A 23,122-nucleotide genomic window follows, 5' to 3' on the forward strand; every position below is an offset into this window, starting at 1 on the left:
AACATTAGGAGAAAATCTAGAGTCATTGGTTAAAACTGCCATTCTTTAGGTTTGCTTGGTTATACATCTGAATACAAATGTGAAATATGGTGCCATTAATGTTAGATTTCTTTAAGCATATTAAATGTATTTGAATGAACATCACCCCCAGACTCAAACAGCTTTGTTGGCTCCTCATCAAATCTCACATCAACTAGAAAATTATTATTATTGTTGTTATTGTTATTATTATTATTATTATTATTATTATTATTATTATTATTATTATTATTATTATTATTATTATTATTATTATTATTATTATTGTTGTTGTTACTAAATTGAACAAAACAAACACAGGTGAGTCTGGGCTTGACATACAGTTTAAGTTAAAGTTCATGTGTGGATGGCTTGCCATACAGTTTAAGTTAAAGTTCATGTGTGGATGGCTTGCCATACAGTTTAAGTTACAGTTCATGTGTGGATGGCTTTATGTTGGCTTCATGTTAAAGTTCATGTGTGGATGGCTTTACCTGTTTAAGTTACAGTTCATGTGTGGATGACTTTACCTGTTTAAGTTACAGTTCATGTGTGGATGACTTTACCTGTGAAGTCTAGAGTTCATGTGTGGATGACTTCATGGTGTTCATGTGTGGATGGCTTTACCTGTGAAGTCTAGTCAGTTTAAGTTAAAGTTCATGTGTGGATGGCTTTACCTGTGAAGTCTAGTCAGTTTAAGTTAAAGTTCATGTGTGGATGGCTTTACCTGTGAAGTCTAGTCAGTTTAAGTTAAAGTTCATGTGTGGATGGCTTTACCTGTGAAGTCTAGTCAGTTTAAGTTAAAGTTCATGTGTGGATGGCTTTACCTGTGAAGTCTAGTCAGTTTAAGTTAAAGTTCATGTGTGGATGGCTTTACCTGTGAAGTCTAGTCAGTTTAAGTTAAAGTTCATGTGTGGATGGCTTTACCTGTGAAGTTCATGTGTGGATGGCTTTACCTGTGAAGTCTAGTCAGTTTAAGTTAAAGTTCATGTGTGGATGGCTTTACCTGTGAAGTTTATGTGTGGATGGCTTTACCTGTGAAGTCTAGTCAGTTTAAGTTAAAGTTCATGTGTGGATGGCTTTACCTGTGAAGTCTACAAGTTAAAGTTCATGTGTGGATGGCTTGCCATACAGTTTAAGTTAGAGTTCATGTGTGGATGGCTTTAGGTGTGAAGTCTAGAGTCCATGTGTGGATGGCTTGTGTGTTCATGTGTGGATGGCTTTACCTGTGTGGTTCATGTGTTCATGTGTGGATGGCTTTACCTGTGTGGTTCATGTGTTCATGTGTGGATGGCTTTACCTGTGAAGTCTAGAGTTCATGTGTGGATGGCTTTAGGTGTAGGTGTAGGTGGCTGTAGGTGTAAGTTCATGTGTGGATGGCTTTACCTGTGTGGTTCATGTGTTCATGTGTGGATGGTGCGATGGCTTTACCTGTGAAGTCCAGCCCGGTGAGGGGCAGGAAGGTCTTGACATTGTGCAGAGCCAGCTTCACCATCACCAAGCGGATCAGCGCCCAACTGGAACACAGGCCACAGTCAAGACAATTCGTTTTTTTTTGGTCTTTTAGACTTTATTAGTGACAGGACAGTAGAGAGAGACAGGAAACGTTTTGGGGAGAGAGAGATGGGGAAGGATTGGCAAATGAGCCGGGTCACAGTAGAGAGAGACAGGGTATGAGTGGGGAGAGAGAGACGGGGAATGATTGGCAAATGAGCCGGGTCACAGTAGAGAGAGACAGGGTATGAGTGGGGAGAGAGAGACGGGGAATGATTGGCAAATGAGCCGGGTCACAGTAGAGAAAGACAGGAAACGTTTTGGGGAGAGAGAGACGGGGAATGATTGACAAATGAGCCGGGTCACAGTAGAGAAAGACAGGAAACGTTTTGGGGAGAGAGAGACGGGGAATGATTGGCAAATGAGCCGGGTCACCGGTGTAGCAGCCCGGTGCCCTACCATTTGAGCCACGGCCGGGCCCAACTTCAGTTTTCTGCATGGACCAGCTCAAGATTACGTAATACAGAGTATGCCGTTGGATGCACTGTAATATAGCCTGCTCAAAAACAAAGCTTTATACCACACTGTATTTTATGCACTGCAGTGTCAGGCTGACTGTTCGTCCATTCACAAGTGCCCCTTTCCCACTTCAGGTTTTCTGGTAGGCCTACAGCTCGACACAATGCAACTCGGCCACCACTTTGTGCTTTACGATTGAGCTGTGTCGTGCCTATTTGAAAAGCAAAAAGTGGTAGCCGAGTCACGCTGTGTCGAGCTGTAGGCCAACCAGAAAACCTTCAGTGGAAAAGAGGCAAAGATTGTCTTAGCAAGTGACTTATGCCTCTTTTCCACTGCCGGTTTTCTGTTAGGCCTACAGCTTGTCACAGCACGACTCGGCCGCCACTTTTTGCTTTTCGGTTGGGCACGACACAACTCAATCGAAGAGCAAAAAAGTGGCGGCCGAGTTGCGCTGTATCGAGCTGTAGGCCCCCTGAAAATCGGCAGTGGAAAAGAGGCATTGGACTACTAGACAGAGGGAGCGTTCCATCGCTATGGAACCAAAGCCATCTCCTGTGCATGAAATGCTTTGTGGTAGGGCAGTGTTTCCCAACCTTTTTTGTCTTGTGTACCCACTAAGCCTGTTCGTTGTGCCATGGGTACCCCCTAACTCACATTCTATATCACTTTCTCCATCCCAATGTAACTAAGCTCCATATATTTGTGAAATTTTCATTTTTCCACATACCCCCTGCAGTGTGCTCGCGTACCCCTAGTGGTACACGTATCCCTGGTTGGGAAACACTGTAGTAGGGGTTTGAGCCAGGTAAGGTAGGTGGAACAGTGACAGTCCTACCTGTAGGAAGTGGGGTCAGAGTGCTCGGTCATCTGCGTGTCAGAGAGGAAGGCGTCATCATCATCATCGTTGTCGCTCGCTCCACTCTCGTCTGAGTCGTAGAGGGCACCGCTGTCGGACGGCGGTAGGAAGGGCTGTGGGAGGCAAGAGAAGGGTACGTAGGGGTGTCAGCACGGGGCATGTGGGGATATGTGGCAGCCGTGGCCTATTGGTTAGGGAGGTGGCCTTAAAGTGATACTGTCCTGTTTTTGGAAATAAGTTTATTCTATACCTCTCCTTGAGTTAAATGATTGGGTTTTACCTTTCCCCTGTACTGTCAACCGTTCTCTGAGTATAGCAGTGCAAATTTTACCTCCATGCTAGCAGTTAACATTGAGTCCTATGAGACCAGCTGGCGGCTAACTGGTCTCATAGGACTCAATGTTAACTGATAGCTTGGAGGTAAAATTTGCACTGCCATACTAGGGATCTCGAAAATTGAAAAAACTCTTAACCGGCTACTGAGACTCATGAACCGGTGGTTAACCGGTAATCTTAAATTATACAACGTTCGCGTGCCTGATATGCACAGCACTGATTTTTTTACATTTTATTTTTCACATAAGCCTTTTTTTGCTGCGCAGACAGGACCTGCCATGTCCAGCCATTGTTGCCAGAAAATGTTTAATTATCGTACTAAAACCTCAAAATTAAATTAAATTAATGTTTTTGGGGGCTTTTTGGGAGGAAATTAATTATTATTATTACAACCGGTTAACCGGTGGCAGAAATTTTTAACCAGTTAACTTTGATCCTGTCGACTATCAGTTAAACGGTTACCGGTTAACATCCCTATGCCATACCCAGAGAACGGTTGAAAGTACAGGAGAATGGTAACCCCCTAGTATTTAAGTCAAGGGAAGGTGTAAGAAAAAGCTTATTTCCAAAAATGGGACAGTATCACTTTAACGGTCCGTGTATCTCTTGGCCATTCGATTTTCATTTTCAAATCGGAAAACGGACCACGACAAATGACCGGTTTCCCGATTTTTAAGTAAACAATAAACGAGAAACCACTCGTATTTTGTTTCCCGTTTGGAAACCGGAAAACAAAAAAACGAGAATCAAGTCATTTTCTGATTTCCTTTTCAGCGCTTTAATATGGGAATCAGAATTAGAGAGACGACCCGTTTTCCCATTTCTTATTTTGCTCAACATTAAGTTTTTGTTGACCCGGAAACTGTGCTAATGTGTCAGGGTAAAGCGTTGGCTTAGCCACATCAGAGGTGTTTACTCTAGTATAGCCTATATTTTATACGTTTTTAACAAGTCCTCATTTAAATGTAGGCTAGGCACTAATATTTATATTTCCCAGAGAACGTTCACCACTACGCTTCGAATTGCATGCTTGTAGGTCCACCTTAAAGCATGACGAGATCCGCTATCGCAGACATCCCATGAAGGGAGTATGATAGCAGCTCCCCGTCCCTGATGCCTGCGAGTCAGATGAAATATCCCTGATTTTAGAAGGGGCAGAGAAAGATAATGACTCGTGCGGCATGTGTGGAATAGTTTTGCGCGAGCACACAAGTAGTACGCACTGCAAAAGTCCTGGGAAAAATAGTAGGCAAATGTTCTATGCAGACTGGGCGATATAAAGGACACGAATACACGCGTGTTAACACTAATGTCGTTTTGATTGTCAGGGGTGTCGAGGGTCTATAAGCATCTCACTGAAAGAAGTTTTTGGAACTTGGGATGTCTGCTATCGGCTCGAGAGGGAATATGACTATCCGTTGTTATATTTCATCTCATGAATAGCCATTACTTGGACAGCCAGAGCTACAAACAGTTTGGGCTGTGGGTGGCATCATGCCAGCTAGCCTACTTGAGTGCTAGCGTTACGAAGAGGGCAAGTCAAAAACTTTCGTCATACTCTGCAAACTTACTTAAACGTGCAGGGGTATTTATACCAGGGTAATAATAACCCAAACAAACCAGAATTTAAAAGACAGACTTAGCCATGGTAAGACTGCAACCCAAATCAAAGGAATGTTGGCCAGATGTTAGGAATATCACTCGCACCCACAGACCTAGGTCTGCGCTCGCACCGTAGGCCTACGTTCCTTCACAGCTGACGGACAGGCGCTCAATCAACGTCTTCCGGTTCATGTAATTAAAAAATAGGTGATGGAAAAACGAAGCCATAATTTAATTCTGAATTACAAGCCTGCCCGCGTTTAACAGAATGAAACGGATAATGAAAATTGGTTCGTTTTCCGATTTTCGTTTCCCGATTTCCAAAACAAAAATCGGATAACGAGTTATTTTTTGTTTTCTATTTTCCGATTTTGAAACGGAAATCGAATGGCCACGAGATACACGGACCTTTAACGCTTATACCCTTATACACTTTATACCCTTTAATAGGTATAGGTTTTCTTTTGTCCCCGTTTCTGTTAACTTACTGAATGCAGGTCATTAACAACTACCATCCTGTAATGCCATGTACGTGGGTGGTGGGCTGTGGTGGATATGCACTTGAGTGTCTCTATGTATGTGTGTGTTTATTGTTGTTTTTGTTTTTTGGCGTTTTTTGTGTATCAGTGTTGTGTGTATGTGGCAGCTATGTATGTCCAAGACAAATTTCCTTCGGGACTATTAAAAAGAATCTTGAATCTTGAATCTTGAACCCGTTTACAGTAAGCCTGTGGCACCTTAAAAAAAACGCCTGCTGAATGCCTAAGCCCTTTTGGGAAAAGGAAGCCTGATTATCATCGACTTTAAATCTCTTCGAGACTTGGTCTGACCAAGAGCATAACAATTAACATTTCCCAAACGGCATGGTTGATCCGCCTCCTTTGGTTTGCTTATGGTCGTTTGCTTACTGATTAAGTGGAAGGAGTTCCTGTATTTTCGGGAACTCAGAAAGTACTTGCATTGCTCTTGACCTGACTAGTTGCAACGCTGAAAGTGTTGCGTCAGTAGGAGGGCCCAGCCTGGCTAGGGAAAAGGTGCCCTTAGCGTAGGGCTGGGCGATATGGAAAAAAACCTATATCATGATATGGATTACTTAATATCACGATAACGATATATATCACGATATAGCATTATTACATAAGTTTTCAGTTATTCTCTTTATTTGCTCTTCATTTGTTCATGTCGCAAAACAATGTTATGTTGTTATTTTTTCCGTTACATGAACTGCATTATTGTGACAACATGAAATGTAATTAAATGATATTCAATTGTATACAACTGATAAAATTACTATCACGATATAAACGATATAGGAGAAAGGTCACGATATACACTTTTATATCACGATAACGATATATATCGTCATATTGCCCAGCCCTCCCTCAGCGTATAAAAACCGAAATATCTAAATAGCCACCGAAGCATAAAAACATAGAGCACATAGCACATAAAAACATGCAAGAAGTTGCATTCAAAAGCGAGGACCCTCTTCTTGCATTAGACCAGTGGTTCTTAACCTTTTTTTCTGAACGCACCCCCTTAGCTGTTCCCAAGACAAGCCGCGCACCCCCATCCCAAATATCTACACGTGTATATGCACAAAAAATGATTTAAGTGATTAATTACAGTTATTCTTACTTTAGACATTAATCAATAATTTAATGAATTTACATGGGGACGAAAACTTTGGTCTTAATTTGGCCTAATTATAATGTTTGGAAGCAGAATTTTGGTCACAACCTCAACACATACAAAATTCTGTGCACCCCCTGAAATCTCTGGCGCACCCGCAAGGGGTGCCCGCACCCCAGGTTAAGAAACACTGCATTAGAAAGCCTTACTTTGGCCACAAAGTAGTCCCACATGCTGAGCTCGGGGGGGATGAACTTCTCCTTGTAGGTGGGCCGCTCCACGGGCACGGGCGGAGGCGTGGCGGGAGGGGTCTCCTTCACGGGCCGACCCGGAACCAGCATGCGCATGTTGAAGCGCCGCCGCTGCCGATCCACATCCTCCGCCGGGGGGGTGGGAGGGGGCAGGGCTGCCGGGAGAGAAGAGGAGAGGAGAAGAGAAGAAGATAGGAGAGAAGAGAGGAAGAGAAGCAGAGTAGAGGAAAAGAGTAAAGGAGAAGAGGAGCAGAGGAGTAGAGGAGAAGAGGAGAGGATAGGAGAGTAGAGAGGAGAGAAGCAGAGTAGAGGAAAAGAGTAAAGGAGATGAGGAGCAGAGGAGTAGAGGAGAGGAGGAGAAGAGGAGAGAAGAGAGGAAGAGAAGCAGAGTAGAGAGTAAAGGAGAAGAGGAGCAGAAGGAGTAGAGGAGAAGAGGAGAAGAGGAGAGGAGAGGAGAGGAAAAGGAGAAGAGTAGAGAGGAGAGGAGAGGAGAGGAAAAGGAGGGTAGAGGAAAAGAGTAAAGGAGAAGAGGAGCAGAGGAGTAGAGGAGAAGAGGAGAGGAGAGGAGAGGAGAGAAGATGAGAGGAAAGGAGAAGAGTAGAGAGGAGAGGAGAGGAGAGAAGAGAGGAAGAGAAGCAGAGTAGAGGAAAAGAGTAAAGGAGAAGAGGAGCAGAGGAGTAGAGGAGAAGAGGAGAGGATACGAGAGTAGAGAGGAGAGGAGAGGAGAGGAGAGGAGAAGGAAGAGAAGGAGGGTAGAGGAAAAGAATAGAGGATAAGAGGAGTAGAGTTGAGAGGAGAGAGGAGAGGAGAGAACAGGAGAACAGGAGAGGAGAAAGAAGAGGAGAGTAGAGGAGAACCATAGAGGCGAAGAGAGGAGAGGGAGGGAGATGATGTTAGATATGGGGGGCAAGGAGAGAGGTAGGATAGGAAAGGCACAGGTGACTCGCACCCCACACAAAAGACTGCTATTCACAGTCTACAGTAAAGTTAGCCTGGGAACTCCCATACTGCCTTTAGTACTACACAATCGTTCCGATCTGAAAGACAGCTGTATGGAAGCAATGATCAAAAACGGACCATATCATGGTCCCTTGTCTCCGTCCAATCAGAGAGCGGGACAGGTGTGTCATAATGGGCAAGTATTCTGCCCCTCTACGGAATTAACATTAGGCAGGTCACCAGACCTCATCTCACTTGTGATTAGGTCTGGTGGTAACCAGTCTACACAGTATGGTGCCTTCAGGGTCTAATGCGCAGGGCAATGCTGGACAGCCAGCTCAGGGGTACTAACCTTTTAATGTCAGTAAGTAATGCATGTAATGTATACAGTTATGAAGAGGTCATTTACTCTTGTTTATAAATCCAGAAGCGCACACACACACACACACACACACACACACGCACACAAAAAAACACTCACAAACACACACTCACACACACACACACACACACACACACACACACAGGTTAAAACACACACAAGCACTCACAAACACACACACGCAAACACACACATGCAAACACACACACACACACACACACACACACACACACACACACACACACACACACACACACACACACACACACACACACACACACACACACACACACACACACACACACACACACACACACACACACACACACACACACACTCATACGCACTCACACGCACACACATTACCTTCATCACACTGAGGCACAGGCCTCCAGGTTGCAAGAGGAAAACTCAATAACGGCACCTTTCGACCGAGGGGCCAAGAAAAGTGTCCAGTCATGCAGAGAGGAAGTATTCCAGAGAAAACAGCAGACAAAAGAGACGCCGGGAAAGAGGACAGCACATAGCAGCTTCTCTTTTGACACAGAACCACTTGGGCTTCTTTTCATAGAAAGAGGGATACGCCATCCATCCATCCATTCCAATTTTGGACGCCGCCGTCTCTTTGAGCCGCTTCCAGGCCAAAAGGAGGTACCCATATGTCACCACAAATGGAGAGTGTCTGGAAGGCATCATCAGTCTCCGCACACTATCATTCAGCACATGGCTGCTATACCGACCAGAATCCACAAAAGAGAGGAGTGCTTCTTGTAAGGAACTCCTTTCTCAGAGAATAGGCCTACTTCTTTTTTTGTAACCGTTATTTACTTTCATTAAGTATCTAGTATCACACTGGAGAGACACTCTAGACTGGCTGTTGTTTATTCATCATAGGCGAATCGATCAGGGCGGTTTTATGTGACAGAAAGGTTAAGAGTGCCACTTAGTCTCCTGAACAAGGACCAAAACAAGGCCAAAAAATACAATAAAATTGGACTGAAAAACAGAGGAGGAGTGACAGCCAGGGGCCTCTTTTCACACCGCCAGAGAGGTGCTATATAGTACGACGCATCATTCGTTTTTAGAGATGCACCGGATCCAACACCCGGTTCCGGATCCGGCAGGATAATAGGGTTTTTCACAGGATCCGGGTCCGGCAGGATCTTAAGCAGTGGATCCGGTATCCGGCAGTTACCTAAAAATCAGGATCTGTTGTATCTTTAGTTTTTACGTAGCCTAGGCTTTTCAGTCAGTCTTTCACAACCCTGATCGCTGCATGGAGTGAAAGCCCTTTGGAAGTAGGCAGGTTGCAGGCAGTGTGGCAGTAAGCCAATGAGTCTAAAAAATAGTTTGAGCCAACGTCATAAAAACGTCCCATGTGTGCGAGTAGGCTATGTGTTTCAACCCTTTCGTAGGATCCGGTCTTAAGCAGTGGATCCGGTTTACAGCAGGATCCTAAAAATCAGGATCCGGTGCATCTCTAGTAGTTTTGAATGGTCTTCCTAGGCATCTCCGTAAAGAGAAAAATACAGCAGAGGAATCAAACAGACAGGCAAGGCAAAGCAAAGCAACACAGCACACAAACACACACACACACACACACACACACACACACACACACACACACACACACACACACACACACACACACACACACACACACACACACACACACACACACACACACAGAGTCAGACAAGAGAACAAGCAGCTGTAACACACTGGCGTTCAGTTCACAAACCTTCACTGTTATCCAGGACAACTATGTCAGGAGGAACTGCTGGGGTCTCTGGACTCGGACACAAAGACCACAGCAACATACATCACACATGAGAACTAGGCACCACGCCAACAATATTAAACACCTACACAGACTACAAACTCAGTACACCAAAGACAAGCAGCTAGACAAAGGGATATCCTACTTATACCATACTAATATATCATACTGAAATACCGTAGTTATTTATCAACATATTGTTGCACCTGATTGTTTGAATTTGTAACTTGGGAAGGTGGAGAATGCGCGCACATCAGTGGTACAGGTGCTGGACAAAATAGAGTAACTGAAATAAATGATAGAAGTCCGCAACACTGTTAATGCTCCCAGTGATTTATTTGCACGACGTTTCGGACCTTCGTCCTTTCTCAAGTGCAGTTGTTGAATTTGTAACTTGCACAGTAAACGCTATGACCATTAATACTTATGTGTAATATGTTTGAGTATAAGTCTCTTCCTGCCTTCTTTGGCACACATTTTACATGCAGAGTCCTCATGAATCTTGTAATAACATGGTCAAGACGTCCATAAAAAAATTGCACTACACGTGTGAAATACAGTTGATTTTACAGGTCCATGTCCCCTGACCTCCTGTCTGTGTACGAATGATGACGTGCTGTTTGTTTTATAGTGTCTACAGCACATCTCGGCTGATAGACTACTGCCTTGCCTTGTGACAGGAGGGCGCGCCGAGAGATTAGACTAGGACTGGCCGATGAGAAGAGACGAGAGAGAGAGCGAGAGAGAGAGAGAGAGGGAGAGGAAGAGAGAGAGAGAGAGGGATACACAAAGAGGAGAAAGAGAGAGAGAGAGAGAGAGAGAGAGAGAGAGACAGGTGGATACACAAAGAGGAGAGAGAGAGCGAGAGAGAGAGAGAGAGAGAGATGGATACACAAAGAGGAGAGAGAGAGAGAGAGAGAGAGAGAGAGAGAGAGAGAGAGAGAGAGAGTTGTTCTGTTACAGTGCCTTGGCCACAACATTGGCTGGCTGGCTGCAGTGTACGTGGCCTACGTGAGGGAGCCTGTGGTGAGGTGCACAGAAGAGGACAAGGAGAGTGCACAGAGGCACAGAGAGCCGTGTCTGCTTGGCTCTGGACACCACAGTAATGTAATAGGTAGAGATGCACCGGATCCTGATTTTTAGGATCCTGCAGGATACCGGATCCACTGCTTAAGATCCTGCCGGATCCGGAAACGGATACCGGATCCTACGAAAGGGTTGAAACACATAGCCAACTCGCATACGTGGGCCCTTTTTATTATTTTGGCGCAAACTATTTTTAAGACTCATTGGATTACTGCCACACTGCCTTCAATGGCTGCTTCCAGAAGGCTTTCACTCCATGCAGCGATTGGGGTTGTGAAATACTGACTGAAAAGCCTAGGCTACGTAAAAAGTAGAGATGCCCCAGATCCGGATTTTTAGGTAACTGCCGGATACCGGATCCACTGCTTAAGATCCTGCCGAATCCGGATAGTCTGAAAAACCCAATTATCCTGCCGGATCCGGAACCGGATCTTGGATCCTGTACATCTCTAGTAATAGGTGTGGGAGGTGGTGTCTGGTGCAGGGGTCTGCCAGTGTCAATGTCTCAGGCTAAACAACAAAGAGAAGGCAGAGATGAATGTTCAACAGTCAGTTGCAATACCTCTCATGTCCACTGGGGGACTGGGAGCAGAAGTGAGCAGCTTGCCATAGACCCCATGTAGAAACGAGAGGCTTTTTTTTTTCTCGGAAAGAAAAATATATTCATGCAAAAGTTGTCTGCACCCTAAAATTCTGGCTTCATCCAGTCTTCGAGACAGTTCATGTGTGACTTTATAAGGTGTCCACATCTCTTCTACACAGTTTAACTGTGGTGAACCAATATGACCAGAGAAGTCCTCAGATCGAAACATTTTCAGAGGAACAGTTAGAGGTTCTTAGGTGGAATGATGAAATAAACTGCACTTTCTTTCTGTCCGTTTCAGATTTCTCCCTCACTTGTCTGTGTGTGTGTGTGTGTGTTCCCCACCAACTGATGGTCAGTTTAGGAATAATGTGAGAGGTTGGTTTAAAGTCGCTGACATTTACACATGCAGCAGAATCTTTCAAAAAAGTAGAACAAAAAGCCAGGATATGCTTCCAGTGGGCCCTTGGGCAACGCTTTCAGTCCGAGTTTTCAAACAAAAAAAGGAAGAAAAAAAGAAAAAGGTAAGAAAAATGGCACCAGTAAATGTCATCTGAATCCCAGCCCTGCGGTATCAAAACGATTGGCCACACAGAATACTAATTTGAGAAAGGCAAGCTGTGAACTAGCACTTCAAAGAAATTCAGCTGATTCGCTGGAGACATATGGAAGGACACTAACGAACAGAGCCGCTTCCGTGCAGATAAAAGATGAAGACCAGACGAGGTCTTTGACAGCAGGCCTGATACAGCACATCAGTGCTCTCCAATCATTTCACCCTAAAGGCCAAATTTTGTAGTGCAAATAAAGCTGAGGGCCAATCAAATCGCCTGACCGTTTGCCCACAGATAGCATACATAGCATACATGTCTTACATGCTATGATTGCTATGTATACATGTACAGTGAGTCCAATATGTATTTGATCCCTTGCTGATTTTGCCCGTTTGCCCACTAATAAAGACATGATCAGTCTATACATTTATGATAATATGTATTCAAACATGGAGAGACAGAATATCAAAGAGAAATTCCAGAAAATAACTTAAAATAATATATTTTAATTTATTTGTATTTAATTTAGGGTAATAAGTATTTGACCCCTCTAGCTAAAGAAGATAAAGTGCTTTGTGGCAAAGCCCTAGTTTTCTAGCACTGAGGTTAGATGCTTCTTTTAGTTAATGGCAATGTTTGTGCATATAGTAGAAACTATTTTTGCCCATTTTTCTTTGCACATTATCTCTAAAACATTAATAGTTTGTGGTTGTAGCTTGGCAAATGGGAGGTTCAGTTCTCTCCATAGAATTACTATAGGGTTAATATTTGGAGACTGTCTAGGCCACTTCACGACTTTAATATGCTTCTTATTGAGCCATTCCTTCGTTGCTTTGACTGTATGTTGTGTATTATTGTCATGTTGGGAAATCCAACAATGGCCCACCCATCAGTGTAGTGGTGGAGGGAAGGACGTTTGCACTCAGGATTGCACATTACATGTCTCCCTCCATCCATTCATTGACGATGTGAAGTTGTCCTGTGCCTTGGCCAGACAAACACCCTCAAACCATAATGATAAAGACAGGGGAGAGGGGGGTCAAGGTAACCGAGGAGGGAAGATGGGAGGGGGGGGAGGGGGACACTGTATCCAGATGGGGCGGATGATGTGGGGTGGTGGTGAGTTGGGTATGCAGGGTGTGTTTCTGTGGTTTTAGGGTGCGGGGTGGGTTGATTGTAGCGGTTCTGGTGTGTTCAGGGGATTGGGTAGAGGTGAGGGGAATCGATGAGCAGTATAGAAACTATTCATGTGACGTGTGTAGGCGGCATTATCACTAAAGTCAAGAGCTCGTTTTTCATAAGAGGTTCCACGTCACACACGACGTCTCTCAAGATCGCCAATTAGTAACGTTAGCATAACATGCCTAAACCGGATCAGGACATGCAATTTAGTGGCTATTTGGCCATGTATCAGGGTTCTGACTACCGCGTCTGAAAGCATGTCAACATCGCGGCCGTTGCCACACAGTGCTTAATAACGGACTAATGAAACAACCCAAAAATCAATATGGGGGGGGGGGGGGGGGGGGGGGGGGGGGGGGGAACTAACAGAAACACAAGCAACCAGAAAAGAAAAAGGAAGGAACACACAGCGGGCTCTATGGAGAGTGTGGACGATGAAAGGCGATGGGTCACTCTTTTCTTGAAGACATAGAAGGAGGTAGGATCTTGAGGAAGTGACACGAAATAGGAATTGAGGTTTAGAACCTCTGTTGGGGGGGCAGGTAAACAATGTGGGCGTCCGGGAAAAGATTTATGGTATATCTGCTGACAGTGAGTATATATGTAAGAGCGGGAGGGGGGGGGGGGGGGATGAGAGCGATGGGTGGGCGGCGTCGCACTAGAGGGCTAATTGTTGTCTGAGCATACGAATTGTTGCGGTACGTGGAAAGATCTTACTGAGAATTTGACTGGTTAAACTCCGTTATAGTGAGTGCTAGTGAGTATAGGAGTTATAGTCGCAATTGTGAGGCGAGAATGACTTTGATACGTCATATATCACGTATTTACATGGGGATTTGGGGGCGAGAGAGCTGGTGGGTGTGAATTGTTTGGGATTTAGTATTTGCGGGGATTTTCTTATATATATAGTATGTGGCATATTTCTACCAGGCTCTAGGGCGTAGTAGCGGGTCTTGTTGGAGCGTAGTTGTCACCAGTGTTGAGTGTTCTAGTGCAGAAGGACAGGGACATATTTTGATATATGGGTGTGACTAGAAAGAGGCGTGGACCTAATGACGAGAGGACGTATGTGGATGGGTGCACATACTATAAACAGGTCTGTATTCTTTGTTCTCGGTATGCTCTGTTTTTGTGGGCGGTATGTGAGTGTGGTGTGTGCTAGTGGATCGCTGGAGGTAGCTCAGGGAGCAGGAGCTGCAGGGTGGCATGTTATATTCATGTGGGGTCAACTGTTTAGGGTGTGTATATGGTGACAAGTGGCTCAGGGTGGTCTGGGGCATATAGATACGGGATATTTTCAGTTACTTCTCTCAGTGCGTTGAAAGATGTACGATAGGGGTAGAAACGTGGGTTAGAGAGGATCTTGCAGTCAGCTGTCTGTAACAGTGTGGTCTGCGTGAGTGCTTGGGTGGGCTGCGTGAGCGAGGGACTTATTACGGGAACGCGAGGCGTTCGGTCGATTTAGCACAGGAAGATCTATACAGATGTGAGGAGCTAATAGGTATATGGGTAAGGACGGAGAAGGATCTTTCATGTAGTGTCTAAGTGGTCTTTAGTGGTTTTGCTCAGGATAGGACGGCACTTTGGGATAGACGATACGAGCGCGAACGAGTAACAAGCACAGTGACACAGTGTGAGGGCAAGTGAGTACAGTGAGGAGACACTGACGTATTGTTGATTAGAATTTGGATAAGGAGTTGTATGGAGGTTGGAGGGGTTGGGGGAGGTGGGATATGAGGGAAGGGAGATTGGTGGTGGAAGGGGGGAATTGGCGACGTTGACATGGGATAGGAGAAGGCGAGGAACAGAGAGCGGATCTTGCAGTAGAGGTATATGGATACATGGGGGGTCTCGGCAGTGAGACGAGTGGGACACGGGAACACAGACGGGGCGGACACGGCAACGAGGCGGGGCCGCTCTTATCGTACGGTCGATAGTTTTAGCAGGAGTACAATGGTGGGCAACACTCAGAGGGTTGGATGTATAAGGAGCAGGGGTGAGGCGAGGTACGTCGAGGGTATGAGAGTACTATCTGCAGAGAGCAGGATCTAGGGCAAGGGTATCAGCAAGGGATGAGTATCGGATTCAATTACTTTCTTGATTCATCTCGTGAATAGAAGCAAGTGATGCTAGGGACCATACAACTACTCCCAGACTCCGGGAGGAGAGAAGATAGTATTGTGGACGGCATACTCGGTAAAACAGGGAACTATCATCATATTACAATTCGTAACATAGCTGGTTGGCGGAGCTGTTTGAGGTTAGGTATATTGCACTATAGTATCACTGGTCTGAGCGAGTGTATTCATTAGAAACGAGAATCGAACACAAAGAGTGTAAAGGGGAGAGAAGAAACAGAAGGAGGTAGTAGGAGTGCACAGGAGCCGCTGAGTGGTAGGTAGGCAAACAGACATGTACTATGTTGTGGTATGAGGGTACGTACGGGCGGTAATGATGAGTATTCACGGCATTTCTAATTTGATAATTCCAACCGTGCTCTTAAGAGGTGGGACGGGACAAGAAGGCTGACTTAGTTGGTCGATGATAAGGTAGTGTCTATTGGATACATAACATGGTCAACGAGGCTCTACTTACGTATGGCTGGAATTTCGGACGTGGTGGGGATTGTCTACGTAAAGTAGACGCTTATGGTCCGATATGCGTAGGGGACAGGTGTCGTCTATAGATAATTTTTATCAACTTACTGGGGGGGTGAAGCAACACAGAAAGACGGATACTACACTAAAAGGAACACAATATTGGAAACGGACGCGGGGAGACATAGGCACAGCACAGCAGGGTAGTAGGGGGGCTAGTGTGTGTTCCTTGTGCACTTGCGTGATGACAGCATAAGGGTAGGGAAGAGGTCTTGACATACTGGATTCTATTACGACGATCACCATGGGGATGACTACTAGCCGGTGGGGGGGTGCGGGAGGGTATTTTAGGATTGGGTGGAGGTGGGGGGGGGCGCAATTCGGGAGGAAGAGCAGCTGATGTTGTATTGGGAGTGTGACAGTCATTCTGAGTATATTTATTGTAGCCACTTTCGTATTTCTGATATACTCTATGTTGATGGTGTGGGGCAGTTCGGATTGTTTCGGTAGAGCATCATTGACTGGCGACAGGGGTTCGAATAGAAACATGGGTATGTTTGGGCGAGGTGGGTGTGGTGGGGAGGGGGCGGGGGGGCGGGGTATGTACACGTGTTCTTCAGTGGATGGTCTAGATGATCTAGATACGACATGTTCATATGACAAATACCGTGGTACACGTGGAGAGTTGTTGAAGTTCAGAGAGCGTATCTAAATCGCGTTGCGGTTTGAGTAGTCATGAGGGCACGGCGGGACAATTCGAAAGCTCTGGACATATGATTAAACATCGGACGTAGGAGCGACTGCTAGGTGAGTGTGAGGCTAGAGTGTGAGTAGCGTGATGCGCATTGAACTGAAGCTAGGCATGATTGGAAGAGCGCGGGGGGGGTTGTCTGAACGGTGTGTGATGTGTCGTATGAGTGTGGGACAACTTTGTTCGGGGGGCATACTGGTTCCTATAGGGACAGGGCGTTGAGCGCAGGAGAGTGGGGATCTTCAAAGGGCGAGCTATACGAAACTGTATATCAACTGGGCGACAGTCACACAGTACGTACTAACACGTGAGGTCTGGCATGGCCGGGCGAGAGAGCAAGATGGGAACTGTCACCACAGTCTTTTGACTTGGGCACTGCCCCATAGGATGAGATGCTCTATTTCTCTGCTTCGAGCGGGTAGGCACTATATTGGAGCAGAGGGAGGGGAACAGTTGATTTCGTATGAGCAGATTACAGAGGGGGACGGGACAAGCATGAGAGAGTTTGTGATCAGAGACTCACCCATGCTAGGACACAAGGGTGTGATGCAGTGGTGAGCCGGATAGTCGGTGAGTCTGGGATGGCATATGGTGCATTGATAGGGTTGACTCCACGGATAGAGCTCTAGATTGGCGGCGATGGGCGTAGTGCTAGATGAGACGTATCTAGCGCTAGGCGTAGGAGTAGTTATCATGGGGAATGTCAGATGGGAATGCGCGTAGGAGCGCGAGGATGTATGTTAGATGCGAAGAGCAGAGACGGTTAGGTTATGCATGGGGACCGCGCAATCGTGAGTGGTGAGAATGCGAAGCGGGGAATTCGAGAGAGAATTGTGTGAGTGTGTAGAGATAAGCGTGGAGTGTGGTAGAGTATTCGGGGCCTTGGGCATTCTTGTAATGAGTAGGTACAGTATGGAGCGGATCTCTGTGGGGGGGTGTTTGTGGTGGGGGGGCAGATTCTCTCCGTGTTTGTCTGAGTACGAGGACGGGGCTTCGGGATACCGATGTTGTAGCATCCGGATTTGCGACATGAGTGGTCTGTCGGTGCACAGCATACAACCAGACGCAGAGAGACAGCATGAAACTAGGTATCAGGACGCGCGACAGAGGGTTTGTGTGTTTCTCAGTCTCATTTGTCACTTTGGTGTAGTCTGTGTTATAAAGCTAGGAAGATGGCTAGTTTCACAGGATGAACAATAGGGACTCTCTGGCATTGGTATGTCAGCTGAATTCACTTTGTATGGTAGGAGCGTGGTTGTCAAGGTGTGGTGTTTGATATTATCATCATATGAGGTCAGGAGAGCGATTGGAGGCACTAGTAATATAATTATGTTGATCGGACCATTCTAAGCGAATATGTTTTTGTTTTATTCTCGGTGGTGGGGGGTGTTGTATACATGAATACAGTGTGCTGTGAAGGCACTTTGTGATGTGCGTTTGAGGATTTACGCCGCTTAGAGGGTCTCTCAGTGTTCTAGTTGGTACATAGGACAGGTGTATGGTGGCTTTTTGGAATGGGAGTTGAAAAGTTTGGATCTATTTGTTAGGGAGTTGGAGGTAGATATTTAATGGTTCTCGTGGGTGGTAGTCACAAGATAGCTGGTCGTCGCAAATTCTACTCGGTGAATGGGGGAGGAGGAGTGTGGATTACACAGGGGTACTAAGAGTATATTCTTCATTAACGATAGGGTGAGGTGTTTGTTTGTCGGCATTCAGTTCTGGGTCACAGTCTCGCGGTATAATCATCGTGGCCGAACATTAGACCGGGGGGTGAGCCTGGAGCTCTCATTGAAAGGGGACTGGCGGACGGACTTTAGTCTAATTAGGGGCGGATGTACAGAAGCTTTTGATGGGTTGCCGGAGTGGGCTGTAGTGCGTGGGGGAGGGAAACCTGATCCTGACGGCTAGCTCCACTTGATGTGCCGCAATGAAGTCTTAAGGTGTGAGTGCAGTCATTGAGTATGGGAGTGACAACATTCGAGGTGAGCTCTTATCGTAGGTGTTTGCATCGTTTATTATATATTATTGGTCAGTTAACGAAGTTGGAGTACAGCTGGGGTGTCAGGGAAGAGAGGTGGTGGGCAAAAAATGGTACTGGGGTGCGCGACGAGTATATTGCGTGGGCTATGTCGATGGTTTTGTGATCACTGGGGGGGCTGGCTCATTGGCCAAATTTGGATCTTGTTCATTACATGAAAAAGGTTGAGCATAAGGGGATAATAAACAAATTCGATTGGTGTTCGTACTGTGAAGACGGGGAGGCCTAGGTGGATAGCGGATGGAGGTGTCGTTTGTTCGTGTGAGACAGCGGTAGAAGGAATGGGTTATTTTTGTGTAGAAGAGGGGTGCGACGAAGGTGGGCGGACTACCACCTGGAGAATGTGACATCGAGCCCCATTTTTCATGGGATAGGGAACGATGTGGCAGATAGTTTTCCAGGGGTCATAATGAACGGTAGGGGTGGCTTGAGGCGCGATCATGAGATGAGATGAGTGTTTCAGCTATTCTCATGCAAAAACTGGGTAATACGATTAGTCGCATCTGCGGGCCCATGTGTGGCATGACACTGTGCATGAGACAGGAGAGAAAGTGCGTATCTGATGGAAGAACATCTCACACAGTGTCCCTTTCACGTTAATGGGTTGCCGTGCAGTGCAGTGCACACAACTTTCCCCCGTCACAGTTAAGAGACTACGGCAGTAAGGTAATGACAAACTGCCGTTAGCTGACCTTGTCCCTGAGAGACAGAGCACACCACTACAGTACCTCGTCATCACAGAAGCTAATTAGCGCCTTCCATTACACATCATGACACATGCGATTATTACTCCGCTGACGACTCCATTCATCTCTCCTGCAGTCTGGATGGGAGGACGTGATCTCTATAGTCTTTAACGGCACCCGGCCGCAGCCAACGCCGGAGCAGAGTGGCCCTGCTGCGGTGATCAATGATGATCTTCTTCTCCGAGCAGAGGGCCCAACTGAGGCGACGTGTGCCACGTGCAATGGATGGCTTATCTGGTGCAGACGGGACGGCTCTCTTCAATTAGGAAGCTAAAGAGGGAGAGCCTGTCTATCTGTCTAGCGACTCTGCTCTTTCTTTTCCTTTCTTATTTTTATTTTCTCTCGGCTACCGGAGTTTCTAGCACGAGCACAGGGAGGGCTGAAGATAAGGGTGTGAGGGGGGGTAAGGTGAGAACGTGTGCACTGGAAAACATTGCAAGCCGGTTAAACGTAAAAAAGTAAGTTTCCCTGCTGCCTTAAGTTTGGAATTTAACTCAAGTCGAGGCTTTTTCAAGTTGAGCTAACTTACAAACTTAAGGCAGCAGGGCAACTTACTGTACTTTTACGTTTAACTGGCGGCAATGTTTTACAGTGTGGGTGAAGGTGGTGGTGCAGTTGTTGGGTGGATGAGGGGAGGCAGGGGGTGGGGTGCGGGGTGTGGGGATGTGGGGGTGTATACCTGATTTACTGTCCGAGTGCGGCAGCTCTCCTTTGACAGCGGACTTGTCAGCTGTGTGATTGACAAACGATGACATGACAAATGAGGATGCAATGTTACTGTCACACACAGAGATGGAACATGCAGGTGTAGTGTAAGGCACACACACTGTTATTAGACTTGCAGGTGTTATGCATTGCAAACACCCAAATACGTATATACACACATGCACGCATATACGCACGCATGTGCACACAGTCGCGCACACACACACACACACACACACACACACACACACACACACACACACACACACACACACACACACACACACACACACACACACACACACACACACACACACACACACACACACACACACACACATACAAATACACACAAAAATATTGACATCATGCAGATATTAAATCCAAATACACACACTAAATATGAAAAAAGCATGGAAAACAATAACCACACAATGCACATGAGCTGCAGTATTGCAGTTTTTGACAGCTGAAATTGGAATAGGTATCCTGATTCATAGGATCCATCCAATTGTATCTCGCCGCATACAGTATTCACAGAATGACTACGTATATATTATCCTATTTATTTATTCATTCAACTTTCCATGTGTCTACATACAGAATCACAGCAGAATCTAAAGTATGTCACACAGCCAGGGAAGCCAGGGGACACACACACACACAAAGGGGTCTCTTGTCTCAGGCCCAGGGAGAGAGGGGGGTCCAGAATTGGATCCTCATTACATTGTTTGTATTGGGTTTGGGGCCCTTTCAGATGTCTTTGTCCCGGGCCCAGCCAAAGCTGTCAGCGGCCCTGCACACAGCACACCAAACCAATCACAGCACAGCACTGCAAACCAATCACAGCACAGCACCACCTCCAGCCTGTACTGTACTCACAGGAGGGCGGAGAGGAGAGGAGAGGAGAGACAGGGGGGGAGGGAGGTAGAGAGAGGAGAGACGGGGGTGGGGGATAGAGAGACTAGAGGACCACCTCCAGCCTGTACTGTACTCACAGGAGGGCGGAGAGGAGAGGAGAGGAGAGACAGGGGGGTGGGCGGAGAGGAGAGACTAGAGGACCACCACCTCCAGCCTGTAGTGTACTCACAGCCAGCTGGAGCCGCAGGAGCCTGGGCTGCCATATGGCCCTCAGCAGCGCCGCCCTGGGGGCCAGCAGCAGACACCGCAGGGGGAGGGGTGGGGGTGGGGGTTGCGCTTGGGTTTGGGTCGGGGGCTGAACCAGAACCAGAGTCAGGGGCATGGGCAGGGGTCGTAGCTGGGGGAGGCACTGGGGTTGTTGTGGCCGAGCCCGGGGCAGGGGAAAGGGCTGGAGGCTGTACGGAGGATGCCCTAAAGACAGCTGCTTTGGAATGAAGGATGAAGGGCACTGAGAGACTGGCTCCTAAGCTACGTTCACACACGTCGCTGCTAGTTACTAGCTTCTCGCTCGCTCCCTCACCTACTCGCCACTCCCTCATGGAACGTTCGCTAAACGTTCTCGCGGCTTTAACTGCCAATGCACAGGCGAGAAGTACCGAACTCTGCATTCCAATTGGTTACTCGCTTACTCGCCTCGCTTGAAGTTAACATATTTTCAACTCGGGATCTGCCCACATCGCATCGCTTGTACGCTCCTCACCTACTCGCCTCCTCTTCTCGCTGAAACACATAGATATTCTATCGACTTCATTCGCTGAGCGAGTAACTAGCAGCGACGTGTGTGAACGAGGCTTTAGTGCAAATATACTGGGATAAACTTCCATTCACAGGAATGTAGACAGTACAGGCACACACACAGCACGCAGGGACCAGGGAAGAGAGGGGAGCCCACAGACGTCTGCTTCAGGAGCAGATGACCTGGCGCGGGCCTGGGCAGACTGAGGCACTGGCTCTTGGAAAAAACAAAACACACTGGGGAAAAGCTCAAGCCCTTCTAGAGACGGGAAATGAGCTTTTGGCTACAAATGCTACAGTATGATGTTTGCTGTTTGTTATACAACCTACACTACATGCTATTCATCCCTATCAAGTAAAACAATTCTGTGTTACTTATATCGTTACATCCCTATTCCCTATCAAACAAAACTGAACTAAACTAAACTAAACTCAACTAAACTAAACTAAACTAAAGCTTCATCACAGGGCTTCGTTCACATTGGTGTATATGGCCACAGCACACAGGGGAAGACAGGGTCATAACACAACAACCTCCAGGGGCGTAACATAACAACCTCCACAGGGGAGGACAGGGGCGTAACATAACAACCTCCACTACACAGGGGAAGACAGGGGCATAACATAACAACCTCCTCAGGGGAAGACAAGGGCGGGGCATAACATAACAACCTCCTCAGGGGAAGACAGGGGCATAACATAACAACCTCCACTACAGTCTGCTGTCTTCATCGCAACACAGAGAGTGCGTTCCAATATGCGGCCTTGCCTCCTCCACTTGTGCTTGTCTCCTCGTACCAGGAAGTAATATGTCATGATGACATCACTGACAACAGCATTATATTTCAATATGTTGCAAGAGCTCAATTGTAAAGTCTTTTTCTCATTTGCAATCGAGATGGTGCATGGAAAAACAGTCCCTCAAAAGTTGTTGTGGCTAGGCCGACAGCTGGGAAACTTTATCGTTTCCTCCACGGAGGAGGGACCAGGAGGCGGGACGAGGAGACAAGCACAAGTGGAGGAGGCAAGGTCGCATATTGTAACGCACTCAGAAACAAGAAGGGGGCAAGAGGGGGCAGACAGAGGGCCACCCATACAGCGTCTGCCTCAGGGGGAGATGTAAATGTGCAGTGCTAAGGGACACTGGTAGGCTACAGTGTTTTCTATGTAACGTGTCGGGGCCCTGACATGGTGTAACGGTAGGGACACATAGGAGGCGAAGCAAGCGAAGCGAAGAGAGGCAAAATCCAACCGTCATCAGGTCGTCGCGGCAAATCAATGGAATGGAACAGTTATGTTGTTGATTTGATTGGGCCGCGGCAGGCGAATTCGCTCCTCATTTGCATAACATTAAACTTTCTTTAATCATTTCGCTTCGCTTCGCTCCTGTTCGCTTGCTTTTGCCTGCCTTCTCC

General features: G+C 46.6%; 1 protein-coding gene across 1 annotated transcript in view; it reads right to left on the reverse strand.

Annotated features, from left to right (window-relative positions):
* Positions 1-23,122, reverse strand: part of dmxl2 (Dmx-like 2) — a 151,807-nt gene that overhangs the window by 21,394 nt on the left and 107,291 nt on the right. The window contains exons 40-42 of the mRNA XM_063188608.1: positions 6,667-6,863; positions 2,867-3,000; positions 1,450-1,535 (exon numbers count right to left, since the gene is read on the reverse strand). Coding sequence (XP_063044678.1) covers positions 1,450-1,535; positions 2,867-3,000; positions 6,667-6,863 — 417 coding nt within the window. The remainder of the gene's footprint in view (positions 1-1,449; positions 1,536-2,866; positions 3,001-6,666; positions 6,864-23,122) is intronic.

The sequence above is a fragment of the Engraulis encrasicolus genome, chromosome 22, assembly GCF_034702125.1.
Source record: "Engraulis encrasicolus isolate BLACKSEA-1 chromosome 22, IST_EnEncr_1.0, whole genome shotgun sequence".
Taxonomy (NCBI): Eukaryota; Metazoa; Chordata; class Actinopteri; order Clupeiformes; family Engraulidae; genus Engraulis; species Engraulis encrasicolus.